This window comes from Microcebus murinus, chromosome 24 (assembly GCF_040939455.1).
Source record: "Microcebus murinus isolate Inina chromosome 24, M.murinus_Inina_mat1.0, whole genome shotgun sequence".
NCBI classification, from domain to species: Eukaryota; Metazoa; Chordata; class Mammalia; order Primates; family Cheirogaleidae; genus Microcebus; species Microcebus murinus.
The window spans coordinates 23,615,352-23,637,125 of record NC_134127.1 but is presented as its reverse complement, the minus strand read 5'-3'; the positions used below and the strand labels follow the sequence as shown (position 1 = coordinate 23,637,125).

Sequence of the window (21,774 nt, the reverse complement as noted above, 5' to 3'; positions counted from 1 at the left end):
AGATGACCTAAACCACCTTTCAGTCGAGGAAAAGAACTCCCCAAAAGGTTAGATGACTTACCCAGAGCTATGCAACATTTTAATGACAAGGTCTGGATTCATTCAAAGCTAAGGCTGTTTTTCTTTTCACTACACCGTTTAACCTATTTTTCTGTCTCTTTTCGTCCCTCTCCAAGCTAGACTTCACGGGCATCATTTTGTTCTGTTAGCACATAGGATTTAAAGTAATATTGAAAAATGTGAATGTACTTAACACTATTGAATTGTACTCTTAAAAATGGCTACGATGGTAAATTTTATGTTACGTTTATATTACAGTTTTTTTTAAAAAGCGCTCAATAAATAAGTAAATACTGAAGAGTACTGAGCTTAGAGTTTCACAACAGGTGAGCTATGTAAACAAACATAATAAATGAGATCTGAAATGACAGTTTCAATTTTTCTAATAAGTAAACACTTGTGCAGTAACAATTTTTTAAAAATGATAATATTGATCCTTAGATCGATTCTAGGCAGGCCAGTGGAGCCAGTGGTTCCTCTGCTGAGGATGCACAAGGAGCAGATAGCGTATGGGAAATCTGTGTGTGCCAGATCCTTGTAGCTGAGTACCTCTAGAGACGCATTTGTATTCAATTTACACACCTTCCTGTGAAGACTGTCAGGCAGGGGGTACATCATAGCTTACGTTGGGAGGTGGGAATGATGTAGAAATGATCACAAGTGTATCAGCAAGACTAAATCTCAGAAATACAACATTGAGTGAAAAAAACAAACTATAAGATATGTAAATGATGATGCCTCTTAAACACCTACCAATACTATATATTGTTTATGAGGGCAAACATGTATGTATAATAAAAGCATAAAAAATGGACAGGAAGGTTACCAATTTTATGACAATGACTGCCTCTATGCAGGCAGGAAGGGGAATGAGACATGGGAAGTTTACAAAAGGAGCTTCTATTGTATCTGTTACACACACAAAGGTAACATTTTAAAAAATCTCCATGGGCCAGTCTCAGTGGCTCATGTCTGTAATCCTAGCTCACTCAAGTTCAGGAGTTCAAAACTAGCCTGAGCAAGGAGACCCCATCTCCATTAAAAATAGAAAGAAATTAATTGGCCAACTAAAAATATACAGAAAAAATTAGCTGGGCATGGTGGCGCATGCCTGTAGTCCCAGCTACTCAGGAGGCTGAGGCAGGAGGATCGCTTGAGCCCAGGAGTTTGAGGTTGCTGTGAGCTAGGCTGACTCTACAGCAGTCTACCCCAGGCAACAAAATGAGACTCTGTCTCAAAAAAGAAAAAATCTCCATGGAGAATCAAGGGTGTTCCTTATGAAAAATCACTAAACTTTTCTTTTTTTCTTTAATTTTTTAATGTTTTTAGAGACAGGATCTTACCCTGTCGCCCAGGCTGAAGTACAGTGGTGTCATCATAGCTCGCTGCAGCCTTGAACTCCTAGGCTCAAGCGATCCTCCTGCCTTCGCCTCTAGAGCAGCTGGGACTATAGGCACACACCACCAAGCCTGGCTAATTTTTTATTTTTTTTGTAGAGATGGGGTCTTGCTGTGTTGCACAGGCTGGTCTTAAACTCTTGGCCTCAAAGTAATCCTCCCACCTCAGCCTCCCAAAGCGCTGGGATTATAGGCATGAACCACCTCACCCAGCCTCTAAACTTTTTATGTTTGAAATATCCCACTTAAAAGTAATGCTGAAGTATCACAGACATTGAGTTCTGCGAGTGCTCACTGTGAATGGCATGGCTCAGACTCTCTTAGGCGAGCCAGGTCAGAGGATGAAGCGCAGAGAAGAGGCACAGAAGGCATTGGGTGGGAGGGCAGACTAGGGCTAACCTGAGATGCTCTCTATGATCCCGTCTCTCTTTCATTCCATGTTGTAACCACCAATAGAACGTCTTTAATGAGTGGGAACTTCACAGAGAGACACAGCACTCTCGACATTGTTAAAACTGGTCTCTTTCTGGATGAACCCGTTTTGAAACCATAAACGTTAACTACTAATGCATGGTAATTTAGTATTGCGTCTACACACCGCCCCCAGACCCTCCCCTCACCTCCCCACCCCCAAGGCTTTGTTTATTCATTTATATGCAACCTGGTCATGTGGAAAAATCAGTAGGCTGGAATTCACAAACCTGGGTTCTAATTTCAGTTTGGCCATATTGATCCTTTGTTAATTTAAGGGAAGCAACTTCTATGAGCTTCACTTTCCTTTTTCCTTTTACACTGGAGGTATACAAATGCTGCCTATTTAAAAACTATGGAACACAATACAAACAGGGTTTGTACATTTAAGTTGAAGGAGAGTACATTCTTATCTATTTTTAGGAAACAAAAATAGTAAAGAAAATCTCTTTTTTGTCACATTTGTTTTGTTGTTGGTTGCTCCCCATAAGAACTGCTTTTCATTGACCAAAAGAACTCTGCTTTGGAATTTTGAGTTTGCTATTCTCTTGCACTTGTTTATAATTCTACCACAGCTGTACGACTGGGAGCCTTCTTAGACATTGCATTTTCCAGTCTTCCTGATTTTTTTTTTTTTTTTTGAGACAGAGTCTCACTTTGTTGCCCAGGCTAGAGTGAGTGCCGTGGCGTCAGCCTAGCTCACAGCAACCTCAAACTCCTGGGCTCAAGCGATCCTCCTGCCTCAGCCTCCCGAGTAGCTGGGACTACAGGCATGCGCCACCATGCCCGGCTAATTTTCTGTATATATATTTTTAGTTGGTCAATTACTTTCTTTCTATTTTTGGTAGAGACGGGGTCTTGCTCAGGCTGGTTTCGAACTCCTGACCTTGAGCGATCCGCCCGCCTCGGCCTCCCAAAGTGCTAGGATTACAGGCGTGAGCCACCGCGCCCGGCCTGATTTCTTTTTTTATCCTTGTATTCTCACTCTGTTTCTGGCGCTCAATAAATTTAATTAATTAAATTAGTCCGATTTTTTTTAAGGGTTCCCAAATTTAGAGTGGTTCTTATTAAGGCATGCCATCTGCTGGTTCCCTGGTGTATCTGTCAACCAGCCTAAATTCCAAAATCCAATAAACTGAAATTTGTGTTGAAGCATCCGTGTGTCTGTGTTGGGCAATTTCCCCGCGTCCTTCCACTTCCTGTGGCAGGTGCTATTCTTTTATTGAGCCAGTTGCGAATTCTTTTTCCTCCAACCCTCTTTAACCTGTTGGCCACTCTTAAAACCCGGCAAAGTGGAGTTTGCATTTCGGAGCTCCAGAGTGACAGGGACAGTAGAACTGGGCATGCTCAGTAGGTAGGGCTCGTTTGGAACACACCTGCCTTGAACCAAGGTTGGCAACGCTGCTTGTTTCAGGATTCGACGCATCTTCGTTCTCGAGTTAGAGCGAGATATCACAGTCCCTCCCATCCCCTTGGCGCCCACACTTTTTAATTTTATCCCTGCGCCCAATTTTGGAGCCAGCCCTCCTGGCTCTCCCGGCCAATCAAGAGCCCACACATTGTTGCCTAAGAGACCCCGGATGCCGGCGACAGGATTTACAGATGGCGATTGGACTGCTGCAAGCTGGGAGGGGTGCGGGGCTGGGGGCAGTCAAAGAACAAGCTGACCTCACGCAACTATGGCAACGTCAGCGCTTGAGGCTTGAAGAGGGAGACGAGCTAAAAGAGGTGAGAGCTGTGGGCAGTGCATGGAAAAGATGGAGCCTCTCCTCGGAGGGCTCCGGGCCTCTCACGAGCCTTGCCGGTGCTCCGGGGATTGTAGTTTGCGCTCCCATTTCAGCTACAGTTCAAGTGCCAGATACTGCATTCCTGCGACATTCACAACCAACAAAAACCCATACATACGCCTATCCAGCCCTAGCTCTTTGCATCGTATTATACTTCTTGCTCTGTTTGTAACTAGTTAACTGTAAGATGAATTTGTATTTAAATCTACGCATCCCCGATTTCTTGATAATATTTGAGATTCCCTTGTCTGATGATATTGCGGCGTACAGTGTGGATGAATTGTGTGTTAGCAGAGAAACCCAATCCTATTCTGTTCTGTAAACTCCAAATAAAAATCCGATAATCCTAAGTATAACCCCAGTGCCCATTCATAACGTGCTGAGTTTCACCCTACATTTCCACTAGTTTTAATCCTTAAACTCTTCCCCCCCTCCCCAGTGTTGTATTCATTCCTCTGTTGATTTAACAAATATTTATTGATCACCTATTATGTACTAGTGTGACTAGGATTCAGGTGCGCAGTATCAGAAAACCATATAAACAGAGAAGCAGCAGAGTTCTGTGCGGTGTTCTCAGAGTGATCAGGAAGGAGTTCAGTGTGTCTGGGCAGGGAGTGCATGAAGGGGGCAGACATTGAAGCTGAAAAGGTAAGATGTGAAATCACAGTGGGCCTAGACTTCCATGCTAAGGAGTCTGGATTCTGTAGCCATTAGTGAGCCTATGAAGGTTTTTGAGCTGAAAAGTGACTTGAGCAACTGGTCTTGAAAAAAACCAAAACAAAACGCTCTCTAACGGCAGACTGAGTTCCATTAAAGCAGAACTCTTATCTTTGTGCCCCTAAAACATGCCTAGTAGACACCTAGTAAAGTCGTTGAATAATGATGACAGTGTTATGAATGGCTTAGAAGATCAGATTGGAAGCACATGGCCAGAGGACCCGTCCTTGCTGTTGAAAATGGAACTACAACCATGCATTTGGGGACTAAGGCCATAGGCTCTCTTCGTACATTTTAATCCCAAGAAAAATTAGAGATAAGCATTGAAGGGCAGTCATCACAGGGAAAAGAGGTCATAGAAAAGCAACGGCAAGACTTGCCTGTGGAAGGAAGTGAAGACAATTTGTTATGTTGATGGAGTGGGAGCAATTATTTTTTTGTGTGTTTTATACAAAAAGTCTTTGTCTTCTTAACAGTAGCGGGTGGTCTTTACTTTGAACATGTGGGTGCATACAAATACACACAGTGCCCACTTTCTGGAATGGAGGAAGGAGGAAAAAAATTGCAAAAGCATAATAACAAAAGACAAGGCAGGCCACCCCTATCGGCTTGCTTTAGGAGGACGGTATTACTGAGAGGGCCGTTTCTCCTGACTGGGCCCATGTGCTGAAAACAAACTTTCCTCAAGTGGGTTTGCAGAAAGCCTAATCTAAGTGATATGTAGCTCTGAGGAACCCGGAAAAAGAAAACAAGCAGTGCTGGCCCTTGGGGAGTCACCGAGAAAAGCTACTTTGTCCTAATTCGGAAGTTGTGCCTAGGATCAGGGAGATGGTTTCCTACACAAACTGAATGGAGATTTTCCCAGCTTACTGCAGGGCTAAACTCTAAGCTTACCAGCAAGCTTTGATGGAAGCAAAATTTTTACATTTATGTACATTTTTCTAGGGAGACGATTTGTAGCTTTCATCATATTCTCAAAGATCTTTATGACTCTCAAAAAAGGATTAAAAAGAACTAGTTTAAGGAGAAGAAATGTAGAACATAAATAAGTAACAACAAAAAGAAATGTATAATTTTTCACTGGGCAGATCTAGACTCAGTGGCCATGCTCTGTGTCTATAAGTGGCCTGCTCACAGGAACTTTTATCACTAGCTGCCAATGAATAATACTGTAATGAAATAATTTCTTTTGCCTTTGTAACTTACCTAAACCTGTGGTGACTCAGATAATTAGCTGTTAGGGGCTGAGAATCAACCTGAGGGCTGCTCTGAACACCTCCATTCTAGTGGCAGCAGGTAGTTGCAGGAAGGCACTGTCTTGACACTTGGGAAGGTTTAAAACATTGGCTTTATCTTCCATCATAACTTAGACCTGAGAGAGAAGGTCATGTGAGAATCTCAGAGATTTCAGATATAGCATTTGGGGAAATCCTATATCAGCCAAAATAATCATGATTTTTAAAAATTGTCCAATATTTGCTGATGTAGGGTCATTTTCGGAGCCCATAGGTCAGGCAGGCAGGCCCTGGTCCCCCTCAGCCATCATTACTACCTATGGGAAACCCACCTTCAGAAAAGAGGACAGGCAGAAGCATCTAGAAACACTGAGGATATATATTAAAAGTACTTTCAATGTGCTTTAAATGTTTTCTACTTTGAAATATTTTGTCACAGTCTTCCAAAGGACAGGTTTGCAGACACTGTGTAAATGCCAAGTTCTAAGAAAGGCTGCCAAGGAAGACAGTACTTATCCAGGCCACCTCTCTGCCGGGCCCTCTGCCAGACCCTTCTCTAATCTTTGCAAGAGCAGTTGGGGGTAGATAGATAACATCCTTATTTTACAAATAAGGAAACTGAGACTCAGACAGATTAAATAACTGGCAAAAAGTTGCACAGCTAGTAAGTGTTAGAGCCAAGATTAAGCCTGTGCAAGGTAAACAACAAAAACAATTGTTTGCAAACAACAGAAATAGATTCTAGCTAACATAAGCAAAACAGGCAATTTATTGCAAGGATATCGGGAGACTCACAAAATGGACAAGAAAGGACATGGGGCTTCTGGGGGGTGAAGTAATGGGAACAACTTAACAGTCTTCTGGGGGCACCACTTTGAATGTTCCCAGCATCTGTAAAATCAGGATAGGCCATTGCCAATCTAACTGGCCTAACTTGATTTTATGACCATCTCTTGGCTAAGGAAGGACAGGCCACCTTGATTAACCAGCCCAGCAGGCTCTCAACAATGAGGGAAAAGAATTCCTCATGAAAATTAAAGTGCTTTAATCAACAGGAGGCAGACCATATACTGGGTAACTAAAAACAGCAAATTTCCCTGAATAAACTCAAATCTGTCCATCTCCAAACTTGGCTTTGTCCATGACACCCATTCTACTTCTTAAATATGGACGCAGGCTGGAATTCTTGTTACTGAGATGTCAGAAAGTTAAGAGGGGAAGAGGAGGGTTAATATCACAAGGAACAAGAATGAAGTGTTTTATATTGCACTGTGATTTTAAATTTAAAATACTCTTTCCGGCCATATGGCATGTTATTAGCTAGGAGTGATTCTGGGTTTACTTCTATGGTCTAGTGAAAATAAATTAGAGTTAAACTGTTCTAGATCTGACTCCCAGTCCCACTGAGAGGTGTGTGACCTTGGACACAAGGTGACTTCAATGAGCTTCATTCTCTTCATCATCTGAAAAATGAGCTGAAAGCCACCACCTCACCAGATCATTGTGAGCTTCCTTGAGCATGCATGTAAAGTGCTTGACATGTAAGATGCTCCAATAAATGCTCTTCCCACCTAGTCTCTCTCCTAACATGCTAAAAAATTATACAGTATTAGTATTTTTAGTATTCTGAGGATTATATGATTCATTTCTTTTGATAGGTATAATCTTTCTTACGGAAGAAGAGCCACTTATTTCAGGATGGCATTTGCACCTCCAAAAAGCATAAATGGCCCCAAAATGCAGACAAAGATGAGTACCTGGACACCCCTAAACCATCAGCTTTTGAATAACCAGGTAAGTGGCCAGAGCTGTTTGATCAATTGGACCCATGACTTACAGAAAAAAAATGTATTAAAAATCTGGCTACCTAAATATGAACAGGAATTGTTTAGGATTGTGTAATGGATGAAAAAAAATGAAGGATATGTTCAAATATTTTTATTGTGCCCTTGCTATATGCACAAGGCTGGCAATAGACAAGAGTCCCTACCCAAGAAGAAAATGTCTTAGACGTGTTCCTTCCTCCACTGTCACTCCTCCTTTCTCACCCAGGTGCCTTTCTTCTTCCATCACCAGGACTGAGAGAGGAGAGGGTGGTCCCACAATCTCAGTTCACACCCTCGCCACCCTCTGCCGGCACACTGCGGTGTGACCCCCTAACTGGTTTCACTGCCTCTGTCGCTACCGACCCACCCTCCATTCTGGCCCCAGAATGATCTATTAAAAAATGTACCAGTCCTAACATGTGAAACTGACATGGGCCCCACCTGCAAGGGTGGATTCCAGCTGCCCACGCAGAGCATCAAGGGCCGTCATGACCTGACCACAGCCAGCCTCCCAGGTCCCACCCCTGCCGCTGCCTCCTTGCCCCTGCTGTCCAGCCCAGCTCCGGTCACAGGGGCAGCCTGGCCACCCGCACCTCAGTGTGTTTGCAGTCACTCGCCTGGCCCCCGTCAGAGCGCTCAAATGCTTGCTCCGCTCCGCTGTGAGGCTGCCCCTGCTCCCTGCTCCCTGCTCCCTGGTCACCGTTGACTGACTTTGCCACTCAACTCTACTGTGTTTAATAGTTGCGATTCTATCTTTTCTCTGTGTATTTTCAGCGCCTTATATGGTTCCTGAAGCACAAGAAACAGAGTCCCAGTTCAGCTCTGCTCCCTGGCACCTCCTCCCTTCACTCTCGCCCTCTCTCCCCTTCCTCTCTCCTCCTGAGCCCAGATCTGCCCCTCTGTTTCTCTGAACCTGACGGGTGTGCTGATCCCTCTAGCTGAGCTGGGTCACCAAACCTGTCCCCTCCGGCCCTGGTGGTGCTTTCTGTGTCTGGTCCTCTGATATGAAACGTGAGCAATTTTAGGAGAGAGACAGAAGAGCCAGGGTAAGGATTGGAATAGTGAGAAGTAAAATGGAGAGAGAGTATAATAAAAAGGAAAAAGATAAAGGAAATGAGGAAAGAGGAGACAGAAGAGAATCAAAAGAAGAGACCAGAAGAAACAAAACTAAAGGCAGGGAGGCAGGGCACAGTGGCTCACACCCGTAATCCTAGCATGCTGGGAGGCTGAAGCAGAAGGATCGCTTGAGGTCAGAAGTTCAAGACCAGCCTGAGCAACATAGCCAGACCCTATCTCTACAAAAATAGAAAAAATAGCCAGGCGTGGTGGCACGCGCCTATAGTCCCACCTACTTTGGAGGCTGAGGCAGGCGGATTGCTGGAGCCCAGGAGTTTGAGTTTACAGTGAGCTAGGCTGACAACACAGCACTCTAGCCCCCAGGCGATGAGCAAGACTCTGTCTCCAAAAAAAAAAAAAAAAAAAAGGCAAGGAAAGAGAGAGCAATCCAGCCATGAACACCAAACAAGTCTACTGAAAACCTTTTTTATTCAGCTCAACAATTATTTATTAAGCACTGTTTACAGTGCTCCTAGCTCTCCAACAGTTTACATAACAGCTTATCTGCTTTCTCCCCCTAAACTTCAGTGTTTAGTTTTGAAATATGTTTCCCCACAGAATTGTGAAGGTTTTGCACACATGTAAAAAAGTGACTTGAATTCAAATACGCATTTGTTGGATTCCTTGATTTTCAGGCATTTTCTTTGAAAAGCTCGGAGTCTTGATCAATTTAGCAGCTGTGTAGAGAAAAGTGTCTTAATAACCAAAATTTGCCAGAGTGCCTGTTGCATGTTGGGTTGCTAGAGAAGCAGATTTTAAGATCAGTATGTAGGGCAGTGATTAGGGAGTGCTGTCAGGTTCTTCAGGGGAAGGGAAGGGGAGCAGAGGGGAGGGGAGAGGAGTGTAGGGGAGAAGAGGCAAGGCGTAGGTGTGGGGCAGAGGAAGAAGGCGAGCTGGAACGCAGTCTCAACGAGGTCTCCTTCACTGACCCCATGCGACACCCTGAAGCTGGCACGATCCTGCAATGTTGCCCTACCCTGCAGCAAGGGGGTGCCACCTTGACACCTGCACACTGATCTTTCAGTGGGCGCCAGCTCCCCTGCCCCCAGCCTGACCTCGGGCAAGGCAGCTCTCTCAGGCTTGTGGCTGTCAACCAGCAGCCTCCGACAGGTGAGGGATCACAGCCTTCCGTCCTAGAGGGGAATCAGTGCATCGCAGCAAGCATGACATTGTCTTACTGTGGTTCTTTAATAGATTTTTATCAAATGTAATGATCATTTCTACAGATAGTATTTATTTTATTATTCAGAACTCCCATTTTATTCTGCCCCCCAAAAACCATTTGTTGGTTTAGTCAGGTTCTTGTTTGGAGTAAAATTATGTCTTAAAATTTTTGTGTGGATATATACACACACTTCAAATGTGTATATGATTATACCAAGCTATTGATACTGGTTTCCCCCAAAGAGTGAGCTGGGCATGGGTGGCCAGAGGGGGATGTGTCAGAAGAGAGAGCTTTCGATTTCTTACTTCATAGGGGGCAGTAATGTTTCAGTTTTAAAGACAAATATAAATAAACGCAAACAAAGAACAGTAACTCTGGGAATTGAAAACTCTGGGTGCAGACCAGCCTCTCCCAGTGATTTCCTGCATGCCTGAGTGGCATGATCTCCTGGCCTTACCTTCCCAGGGCCTTATCCTCCTTTGTAAAATGAGTGGGTTGGATCAGATGACCTCGAAGGTCTCTTCCAGATCTAACATTTTGACCATGTGAAAAGAATTTAAAATACATGCCCAAGGAGGGTGCAGCTGGCCAAAAGGCGTGCTACAAGAATTTCAAGGGGTTTCCTATACTTCAAAATCACGGTACCTGTCACCAATGATCAGAGCAATTTTGAGGTCCTGTTTTTTGTTTCTGTATTAATTTTGTCTTTTTTCTGTTCTGTAGTAAAATGTGATATATGTAATTATCCCAGACTAAAATTAGAGTCACAGAATTTTCACTTCACAGCAGGCTTTAAGCAGAGAGTTTGAACTCAAATTTGGATGCCTAAAAAAATAGCATCATCAGGGATATGTAGGCCTATGGAACAGAGTACAAAATGATTTGGGCATTGTGAATTCTGAGGGGAGGAATATTTTAAAAGTCTTTGCATCTAGTGTTTTAACTGAAAGTGATCCTTATCTCTCTCTCACACACACACACACACACCAAAGTGACTATGGGAGGTGATGGATAGGATAATTTGCATAATTATAATAATCATCTCACTGTATATGTGTATATCAAAGCATGTTATACACCTCAAATATATATAATTTTTTGAAAGAAAAGAAAATGATCCACATTTCTCTTAGAGTGTGGTTCACACAGGTGGTACTGTACATGTTAAGAGTGTTCTGAGAGCCGGATGTTGTGTCTCACATTTGTAATCCCAGAGCTTTGGGAGGCCGAGGTGTGAGGGTCACTTGAGGCCAGGAGTTCAACACCAGCCTGAGCAACACAACGAGACCACATCTCTATAAAAAAAATGTTTTTAATTAGCCAGATGTAGTGGCACGCACCTGTGGTCCCAGCTACTCGGGAGGCTGAGGCAGGAGGATTGATTTAGCCCAAGAGTTCGAGGCTGCAGTGAGCTATGATTGCTCCACTGCACTCCAGCTAGGGCAACAGAGTAAGACCCTCGCCTCTAAAAAAAAAAAATGTCCTGAGAAAAAGCACCTAGTTACCATCAATTAATCAGTTTTTAGGAGCCCTAAATATCTCCCTTCTACAGTGTAATGGTGTCACATAATGAAATATGTAACTGCAGTGTCAACAGACTAAAATAACAACCATGGATTCTGACTTAACAGCAGGCTCTGAGTAAACTGTGATGTAAACAAACTGCAGCAGTCTTCGAGAAAAGAAGATCCCTTTTAACGTTTCCATTTTGAAAAGAGATTTTGTTTTCCAGCTCTTTAAAATGAAGGGCCTGATTGCAAATCTTTGGAATGCAGACTTGCTCCAGACTGGGGAATATAAGACCATAAATCCAACTGAGGACTTGACCATGAAATCATTTGCCCAAAATCCTATTTCTTGCCAAGGGTCGAGTCAGAACCAGATGCGCGCGGGGGCTGCTGACTTCCAGCTGCTCCCCTTTTCTCCCATCCATTTTTGCAAGGCTCTGGGCTGGGCCGGTCAAAGAGCCGACTTGCTTGGACCCTGCTTAGACTTTTGCTGAATGTTGTCCGAGTAATGCTCCCACCTCCCCCATTCCTGCCCTGCTGCCTTCTTGTTGACTGTCCTCTCGCATTTGAGTCCATGTCCCTTTGTCTCCAAGGGGCCACACCACCGCTGGGCACCATGGCGTCCCAGCCTGCTGCTTTTGGAAGCTTGGCTGTGGTATCAGGACGTGTCCTCTTCTTCCTGCCGTCGGCCACAGCATGGGCAGCCGCTGGTCAGGAGCACGGGGCTGGATGGGGAACACCCAGGTCCTAGTGAGGCACCGAGTGCAGAGAGGGAGTCTGGACTCAGAACAGGGAATCTGGACTCAGTGATTTAAAAAAAAAATCTATCATTGTAACCTCTTTGAGACTCTGCTTGTCCTGTCTAAAATATGGGAATTGAACTAAAAGATCTTTTTTATTTTAGTGTATTATGGGGGTACAAATGTTAAGGTTATGTATATTGCCCTTGCCCCTCCCTCGAGTCAGAGCTTCAAGCATGTCCATCCCCCAGTTGGTGCTCATCGCACTCATTATGTATGTATACACCCATCCCCTCCTCTCCCCCACCTGCCCGACACCCGATAAATGTTATTCCTATATGTCCACTTAGGTGTTGATCCGTTAATACCAATTTGCTGGTGAGTACACGTGGTGCTTGTTTTTCCATTCTTGGGATAGTTCACTTAGTAGAATGGGTTCCAGCTCTAGGCAGGAATATACAAGAGGTGCTATATCTTGTATTATTGTTATCTTGTATCATTGTTTCCTATAGCTGAGTAGTACTCTATGGGATACATATACCACATTTTATTAATTCACTCAGGTATTGATGGCACTTGGGTTGTTTCCACATCTTTGCAATTGTGAATTGTGCTGCTATGAACATTCAAGTGCAGGTGGGAATTGAACTAAAAGATCTTTAGGATTTCTCTTAGCTCTAAAATTCTATATGACTGTTGAGGCTTTCTTATTGTTACTCAATCAGCAAAATGGTTTATCGAGGGTCTGCCATGGAACCTGAACTTGCTGGGCTGGTTCTGTGGAGCATGCACCAGAAGATGGTTGTAATCTACATGGGATGGTAGAATTAGCAGAAACCACTAGAGAGCAAAAGCTAACACTATAAAGTCTAAGTGAAGCATGAACTATAAATGGAGTAGGAGTTGGGAGGGGAGAGATCACTGTGCATCAGAAGTGACCTAGGTTGAGTGACAGGTGATTGATAGAGGAGAAGATGTCAGGAAATACATGTCCAAATTTTTTGAATCTTCTGTGCTCTATGGGTTCTTTTCTGTTTTCATCTAGAGATTCTGAGTTTATCTGTTGCCGTTATTTGAGGGTCCTAGCAGCCCAGGTGGACATTAATTAGGGAAAAAAATTCTTTTTTTTTTTTTTTGAGACAGAGTCTCACTTTGTTGTCCAGGCGAGAGTGAGTGCCGTGGCATCAGCCTAGCTCACAGCAACCTCAAACTCCTGGGCTCGAGTGATCCTTCTGCCGCAGCCTCCCGAGTAGCTAGGACTACAGGCATGCGCCACCATGCCCGGCTAATTTTTTATATACATATCAGTTGGCCAATTAATTTCTTTCTCTTTATAGTAGAGACGGGGTCTCGCTCTTGCTCAGGCTGGTTTTGAACTCCTGACCTTGAGCAATCCGCCCGCCTCGGCCTCCCAGAGAGCTAGGATTACAGGCGTGAGCCACCGCGCCCGGCCTGAAAAAAATTATTTTTGTTTTTGAGACAGAGTCTCACTCTGTTGCCCAGGCTAGAATGAGTGCTGTGGCGTCAGCCTAGCTCACAGTAACCTCAAACTCCTGGGCTCAAGCAATCCTCTTGCTTCAGCTTCCTGAGTAGCTGGGACTACAGGCATGCGCCACCATGCCCGGCTAATTTTTTCTATTTTTAGTTCCCTGGCTAATTTCTTTCTATTTTGAGTAGAGACAAGGGTCTTGCTATTGCTCAGGCTGGTCTAGAACTCTTGACCTCAAGTAATCCTCCCACCTCGTGCTCCCAGAGTGCTAGGATTACAGGTGTGAGCCACCTCGCCCCACCCTTCTTTTTCTTCTTTAATGTACAAAAGGTATCTACCTGTGAGAGTCCCTGGCCGAGAGCAAAATTGACATTTCTCTGGTCCCAAGGTGGTTGTTGTACCAATTATTTCAATTCCCATTCTGAATGTCCTTGGCAACCAGAGCTTGAGAGTCTAAAAAAGGAAGGAAAGCATTATCTGTTGGAAGCATAAAACCAGCGCCTCATCCTCCTCCACAAAAAGAGAAGAAATAGGCCTGCGCCACCTCTCCGAGCAGGAACATTCTTACAGTGCTGCAGAATTTAGGGAGTGCCAAGTGGAAGGGAAAAACATCGATCCCAATTTTGAAAGCTGACAGAGGGTGTATGCGTTGTTTCGAGAGAGACATTCACATATGTTCATTACTCTCTCTCTTCCTCTCTTCAGAAGCCCTTCTCCTGCCAAACATACCCACATTAGTCTTCCCTTCCTTACTCACTCCAATACCATATGCACCAATGCTCAGAAAACCACCTAGACACCAATATATAAATATACTCACATTGTACTGACACATCCATAAGGATATACATTTTCCCAATCACAGCCATTCAATTCAACAAGCATGGGCACCTGCAACATGCTGTGTGGAGCACTCTGCACTGGCGATGTCAGGACGAATGAGACGTAGTGTCTGTCCTAAACAGTATACAATAATAAACCTGTGCAGATAGACACTCAGTTGCAAGCCCAGAGGTACACATAAACAAATATCTAACCCTACAAATATACGAGTACATGTACACTCACTGATATGTGTACACACTGAAATATAAAAACAGAGCTGCTCATTCACAAATTGTGTAAATTCTCATATCATTGATATAGAATTTCAGAGGAGGGAGTTCCATGTTTCTGTTTATTTTTGTTGTTAAGTTTTTTCATCTCCTTTAAAATTCTAAAATCGATTTCTCTTTACAATTCCATTTTTCTATTTTTTATTTTTTACCTCCCTGAAGCTCAAGAACATTTCTTTTCTTTTAAAAAACTACTAATATTACTTCTTTTTTTATATATGAGCTATTCCACGTGGAGAAAGAAACTGAAAGAAGGCCGGGCACGGTGGCTCACACCTGTAATCCTAGCACTCTGGGAGGCTGAGGCAGGAAGATTGCTTGAGCCCAAGGAGTTTGAGGTTGCTGTGAGCCATACTGATGCCATGACACTCTAGCCTGGGCAACAGAGTGAGACTCGATCTCAGAAAAAGAAAGAAAAAAACTGAAAGAAAAAAAAGAGAGAAAAAACCTTTCCTAGGTTAAAAATATGCAAAGTACTTTGTGTATTTTTACTCCTCTCAGGAGTAAAATTTGTCTTTTTTTTTTTTTTTTTGAGACAGAGTCTCGCTTTGTTGCCCAGGCTAGAGTGAGTGCCGTGGTGTCAGCCTAGCTCACAACAACCTCAAACTCCTGGGCTCAAGCGATCCTTCTGCCTCAGCCTCCGAGCAGCTGGGACTACAGGCATGTGCCACCATGCCTGGCTAATTTTTTCTATATATATTAGTTGGCCAATTAATTTCTTTCTATTTATAGTAGAGACGGGGTCTCGCTCTTGCTCAGGCTGGTTTCGAACTCCTGACCTCGAGCGATCCGCCTGCTTTGGCCTCCCAGAGTGCTAGGATTATAGACGTGGGCCTTTTTATATTCAGTTGATATAATGAGTATTTATCCACTGGTCCCTTGATGATATCTTTTTTGTAATGAGTATTTTGAACCATGATATATGAAATCATTCTATTTTTTTCTTTTTTCCTTTTTGTAGGTATTTGAAGAAAGAAGAGCCCTGCTTGGAAAATGGGTAAATATTTAAAATATACCTATTTCCGTATTATGTTGTTATATGTTTTTGTCTGTTCAGGCTACTGACCACAGACTGGGTGGCTTATAAACAACAGACATTTATTGCTCACGGTCCTGGAGGCTGGGAAGTCCAAGATCAAGGCTTGGCAGACTCGGAGTCTGGTGAGGGCCTCTTCCTAGGCAGCCTCTGTGTCCTCACGTGGCAGAAGAGGGAACTGGGGGCTCCTTTAGAAGAGCGCTCATCCCGTTGATGAGGGCTCTGCTCCTATGTCCTAATCACCTCCCAAAGGCCCCAGCTCCCAGCCCCATTGCACTGGGGGTCAGGATGTCAGCATATGAATTTGGGGGGACACGAGATTTCAGTCTGCAGCAGTGTCACAGAGCCCCGAGGACTCAGCATGGCTCACAGAAGGGCTTGCTCATTTCCTGGGAAGCATGACTGGTACTTTCTACATGTGTCAGTTAGGGTTTGGCTAGGAAAACAGAAATCGGACATTATCTTGTCTACAGCCACACCACCCTGAACGCGCCCCATCTCATCTGATCTCGGAAGCCAAGCAGGGTCGGGCCTGGTTAGTACTTGGACGGGAGAAATCAGATGTTATTTTAACAGACATAACTTAATGGAAAGGATTGGTCAAACGAATGTTGGAGAACGGGAAAGACAAAAAGGAAATGCTGAGGTCCCCCGGAGACAGAACTGCAGGCGTGAGCTACCACCAGCCTTACGGAGCCTAGGAGCTCAGAGGGAAGGCCGCTAGCCCCACAGGGGACCCAGACTTCTGTGGAATACAGTGCATGACGTCACAGCTGGTTCTGACCTGTCTGAGGAAGCGTGATGGTTCTGGGTGTGTGCACAAAAGCTGGGATCAACTGCTGCCGTCAGGGCGAAGAGTCAGGCGATCCCGACAGCAGCAACGGGAAGCAAAACAGAGAGGAGCGCGTCTCTTCGCCCTCTGTTTCTCCCGCGTGCTCACTGGCGTCCGCAGCATTCACCAGGGCGCCAAGTGTCCAAGCTCGCGTGGCTGTAGAGTCCTGGCCTCCTATGCTCACAAAGTAGAGTACGGGAAGCTGGGTTTGCGTCTGAGAGACAATAGCGTAGTAACCAGCAGTTCATCTGCTGGCTACCCCGAGTCCATATACCCCCTCCACCTATCCTGAGACATCCATATGAGAACTGTGACAACTTTGTGCATTTACCTACCAAGATACAACTACCATCCTTCATCACAAACAAGGACTTCCTCACCTGCTCCTCACAAGGGGGGACACAGAGTCCCAGTGGCCCTTGCCCATCCCTGAGAGACGATCAAAGTATCCATGTCTAGGCAATGTGTATTACTTGCAAATCCCTTTCCAATACCACCCAGACATTCTCTACTGCCCAAGAGAATTGAAGACATATGGTCATGCAAAAACTTGCACACAGTGTTCAGAGCAGCATTATTTGTTAATAGTCAAAAGGTGTAAAAAATCCAAATGTCTATCAGTGGCTGAGTGAATAAACAAAATGTGGTCTATCTATATGATGGAATATTATTCAGCCATAAAAGGAAGGAAATTCTAACACATGCTACAACATGGATGACCTTTGAAGTTGTTGTGCCAAGTGAAATAAGCCAGACACAAAAGGACCAATATTGTATGAATCTACTTACATGAAGTACCTAGAATAGGCAAATCCATAGAACAGAGTAGAAAAGCAACTACTAAGGCATGGGGAGTTATTGTCTAATGTACAGAGTTTCATTCTGGAATGATGAAAAAGTTCTGGAGATTGATAGTGGTGATGGTTGGACAATAATGATAATGAACTGCACACTTTAAAAAAATGGTTAAAATGGGCTGAGCGAGGTGGCTTATTCCTGCAATCCCAGCACTTTGGGAGGCTGAGGCGGGAGGATCACTTGAGCCCAGGAGTTTGAGACGAGCCTGGGCAACATAGCAAGACCCCGTCTCTAAAATTAAAATTAAAAAAACAAATTTATGAACACCAAACTTTTGAATACTGGTTATCTCTGGGGAATGGAGAGAAATTTGATGGGGAGTAGTGGTCAAAGAGGATTTTCATGTTTAAATCTATATGTACCTGTGTGAAACTTTTAAAACGAGAATGCATTCATACTTTAATTATGAAATTAAATTTTTGATAATAGGACTCAGAAACTCAACCAGATTAAAATAACCAATAAACATAACCAATAAACAAATAAACAAAAACAAGCTTCTCTCTTCATCCTCCCCCTTCCCAATTTCCCTGGGACCCTCTTCTTGCCATTCAGTGTGAAATGGGTGGCTTTTTATTTTATAGATCCATTCAGGCTGGCAGCTCTGGTACTGCAGCAAGAATCCTTGTAACAACTACTGTAAAAATAGGGTTAATGTGAGTCAAGGAAGCCCTATAAAAAAAGGCATCCTTCAAGAGCGAACTGTGAAGTCTCATACCACATGTGATACTGGAACAGGAGCGTAAAGGCCCTTTCTGCTCCCCAATGGCACACACGGATTCTCTGGCTACTGTGTTATGAGTATTTCTACTCCAGAGATGAGGCAAGAGATGTGGGAGATAATCAGATTCCTGTGCAGTGATCTCTTCCATGGATTATCTACTTTTCGGATTATTCCTAGCACCTCCTAAATTCCTAAGGGATTTTCCCCTACTGTTATGCATTCTTCTGAGTAATCTTCCCACCTTCTTCCATTGTTAGGAGTTCAAAGAATGTAAATTAGTTTTCTATTAGCCTAAACAAACACAATTAGAAAGGAAAAATCCCTCGTGGCAAAGAACACCTATCAAAGCCAAATATAAATTACCCTTGACCGTCAGTACTCCGGGAAATAAATGAGAAACCAATGTAATTATCTTTTTAATCTCTAGAGAAAGTGTTTTAATGCTTTCTTTTATAGATTTCTTTGGTATTTTATAATCCTAATGTTCTTTTATATTCATTAAATCACTCGTTCTGTAACCTGAGCCCGTTCCCTTTTGTGGGCATCAGGAAAATAGATGAGCTGACCTTGCCTATTCTAAATGAACTTCCCATCCTTGAAAATGTACAAACATGGTAATTTTATGCGCATATCTTTTTCATATTGGTTTAACCCACATACATGTTATTGTTAACATCGCTATGGCATTTTATAATAATAGCTGCCAGGTCTACAATGAGTCATGCACTCTATTAGGAATTGTATACATATATTTTGTATTTAACCCTCGCAACCACTCTACCATGTAGAAATAATGATATTCTTAATGTAGAAATGAAAAAAATTCAGGCTGCAATATTTCTAATGAGTAAAAGAAAAAACTGGAATCTTGGGAATGAGACAACAAATTGTCTGATTCCCAAGCCCCACATCAATCCGTAATACTACACTTTCTGCCATCATGTTGCTACATTATAGTTTGCATAGCTCGTCTGCTGCTCTTGGGCATTTGGCATTATCTCTGATTTGTGGCGGTGATAATATCTCACGAAAATATTTTGTAACCAACATCATCCTGGGTCCCCATGTAGTCTCTACAGACTCGCATAGTAATTTAAAGTAATTTAAAAATGAATTCCAGTCTTCATTTTTTCTCTCAAAGAAAAATCGGCAGGAGATCCGGTTTAAAACTCACAGCAATACTCCTCAAATCTGCCCCCTTCGTTCCCCCCACACGGACTGCTGCGGAGGCACCACCACCTCTGTGAACCCCGAAACTCCCAGCAAGTCAAAGCCTCCCGCCTGTTCTTCTATCGCCTCGCACCTCCCTTTTGGCTCTTTATTTTCTAGATCAACTCAGCTTCCAGGGCCAGTTCCCCTGGCCCCAGCCAGGTCGTGGACAGAAGTCTCCTTTTGTGGGGGTTGGAGATAGGGGTTGTACAGAGACAGGGATAGAAGTCAGGGAACACTCACACGTGAATCAGTTTCATTCCTGTGGTGTAAGGTTTTTGTTCTTTCATTTTTAGGGTCCCCTCCCCCTTGAATGATAGTCTCCAGAGTGCGATTTGTGGGTCACTGAATAAATCTATAATGGTGAATAGTTTTAATCAGGAAGTGGTCTTACTGTTAAACAAAATTTATTTGGAATCCGTCGTCTGGTATTGAGCTTCTGCACTAGGCCTTCCGTAGACCACTCCAAACCAGACAGGAGGGACTCCCGTGATCAAACTGGCCAGTTTGACGTTTAACACGTTTTTTTTTTAAAAAAAAAAACAAACAAAGAAACAAAATAGGAGCTTCACAGCAACCAATCAGAAGGGTCCCAGTTTACCTGCGCTGTTAATAGCATGATAAGAAAATCCCCTCTCAATCAGACAATGTTGTAATTAATCAAAAAGAAAAAAAGATAGAAATATATTATAAAAAAAAAAAAGAAAATCTCTTCTGTTTTAACCTTACAAGGAAAGGAACTTTGAAACGACCAATCCCCTTTTTTCCTTATTTCTGCTTTCCTCAGCCATTTTCTGCCTACAAAGCCAAGCTCCTCTGCTCATCTGCTCTTTAGATGATACTCTACCAAGTCATGAATCGCTAAGAAAAGCCGATCAGATCTTTCAACTCAATTTGTCGATATTTTGTGTTTTAATATTACTAATTAAAAAAATACATTGTATGACTATAATGAAGTTAACTTGTCGTAAGGCTTGGAAGAGTTAAATTTTGGCTTGACATGCATTTATAGGTAATCAGTATATTTTATGATTACAACTAAGTCATTATAAAATTCTGATTACTTTATAATAACTGTACTAAATACCTATATGTGAAATGCAATAATATGCAAAAATATAACTAGCCCAAGCTTCCCTATTTTCTCTTCCCTAATGGGCTAGGGAAGAAAAGAGAGATTTAGACTTCTGATGAAGTGACTAACTCAGCTATCAATATTTAATAATAGGCATTCTTCTAGTAAGAGCCTTTTTTGGGTTTTGGCCAATCCCAAGGTTCTCATCTTTGGTCAATCCCCGATGTTGGGACTGATTTATTAGGGTAATCTTTGGTGAAAATTATGAAGTAGCCAAAGCTTTTGTTGGACATACCTGGCTTCTGTTGGCATTACTTCCTTTCTCCAGGTCCTCCCTTATCAACACTTCCTCTCCAATCATATCAGTCATTTACATACTAGTAAGAATCTAACCCAATATACTTTCCTTCTCAGGGATATTTGCATGTTACACTTTATCTCCAATTGTGAATGCAGGGGTTTGTTTCTGGTCCTGGAGTTCTAAGCACTGATGAAATCATGTAGAAACTTTTATACTTGGAGGGAGAGAAGTTGCCCAGGTGTTTTCTCTTGAAATTGTATTTTATAAGTAGGTATTTTCTCAGTTTATGAATTTGATCAGCTCCCAACTTACCACTCTTATATAACTGCAAGTTTCGAGTCAAATGCACTTCCGTGTGCACACGCAGGTCATGCACACACTTACACATAAATGTAGGGAGGGCAGATAGGTGGCAAAACATGGAATTTACTGATTAAGGAAAGAAATACTTGATTTGCATTAGAAATAAATTTCTAAACTCACTTTCTATGCCGTCCTTATCTCTTACTCATAATGAGTATCTGCCATCAGACTAGGCCTGGAGCTTTTACTGTTTTGTTTATTTTTCCAGTTTGACAAATGGACAGACTCTCAAAGGAGAAGAATCCTCACGGGCCTGTTGGAGCGCTGCTCCCTGTCACAGCAGAAGTTCTGCTGTCGAAAGCTTCAGGAAAAAATTCCAGCAGAAGCCCTGGATTTTACTACCAAGCTTCCGAGGGTGTTATCTTTATACATCTTTTCTTTCTTGGATCCCCGAAGCCTTTGTCGTTGTGCACAGGTAAAGGCAAAGAAGTGGCACGTGGTGTTTTGTAAGGGCTGCCTTAGAAAACTCTGGACCTTGAACAATTTAAGAAAACACACACACGCACACACAAAACCAAGAAACAGATGAGATGGCCCACATGTCCAGTCTGGGTAGTCCGAATGAACCCCACCTCCTTTGTGCTTAAGTCTGTATTTAGTGCTCAAAAGGGGAGAAAATGTATGAGACATATCAGTGTCCACAAAAATGTATTGGCTAGTTGGGGAGACACACATGTAAGAAACTTTAATATGCCCATTAGGCCCTTCCCTAATGACTTGTTTATTAGAAAACATTTCTTTTTTTTTTTT

At 43.1% G+C, this 21,774-nt stretch overlaps 1 protein-coding gene across 4 annotated transcripts in view; it reads left to right on the top strand.

Annotated features, from left to right (window-relative positions):
- The first annotated feature begins 3,315 nt into the window (after positions 1 to 3,315).
- FBXO16 (F-box protein 16) overlaps positions 3,316 to 21,774 on the top strand; it is a 42,994-nt gene continuing 24,535 nt past the window's right edge. For 2 of the 4 annotated variants that reach the window (XM_012775402.3, XM_075997123.1), the window contains exons 1-4: positions 3,316 to 3,656; positions 7,326 to 7,461; positions 15,588 to 15,623; positions 21,233 to 21,439. In XM_012775402.3, the coding sequence (XP_012630856.2) occupies positions 7,366 to 7,461; positions 15,588 to 15,623; positions 21,233 to 21,439 (339 nt within the window). In that variant the 5' untranslated portion in view covers positions 3,316 to 3,656; positions 7,326 to 7,365. The remainder of the gene's footprint in view (positions 3,657 to 7,325; positions 7,462 to 15,587; positions 15,624 to 21,232; positions 21,440 to 21,774) is intronic. The other 2 variants (XM_012775405.3, XM_012775404.3) reach the window with 2 other exon arrangements.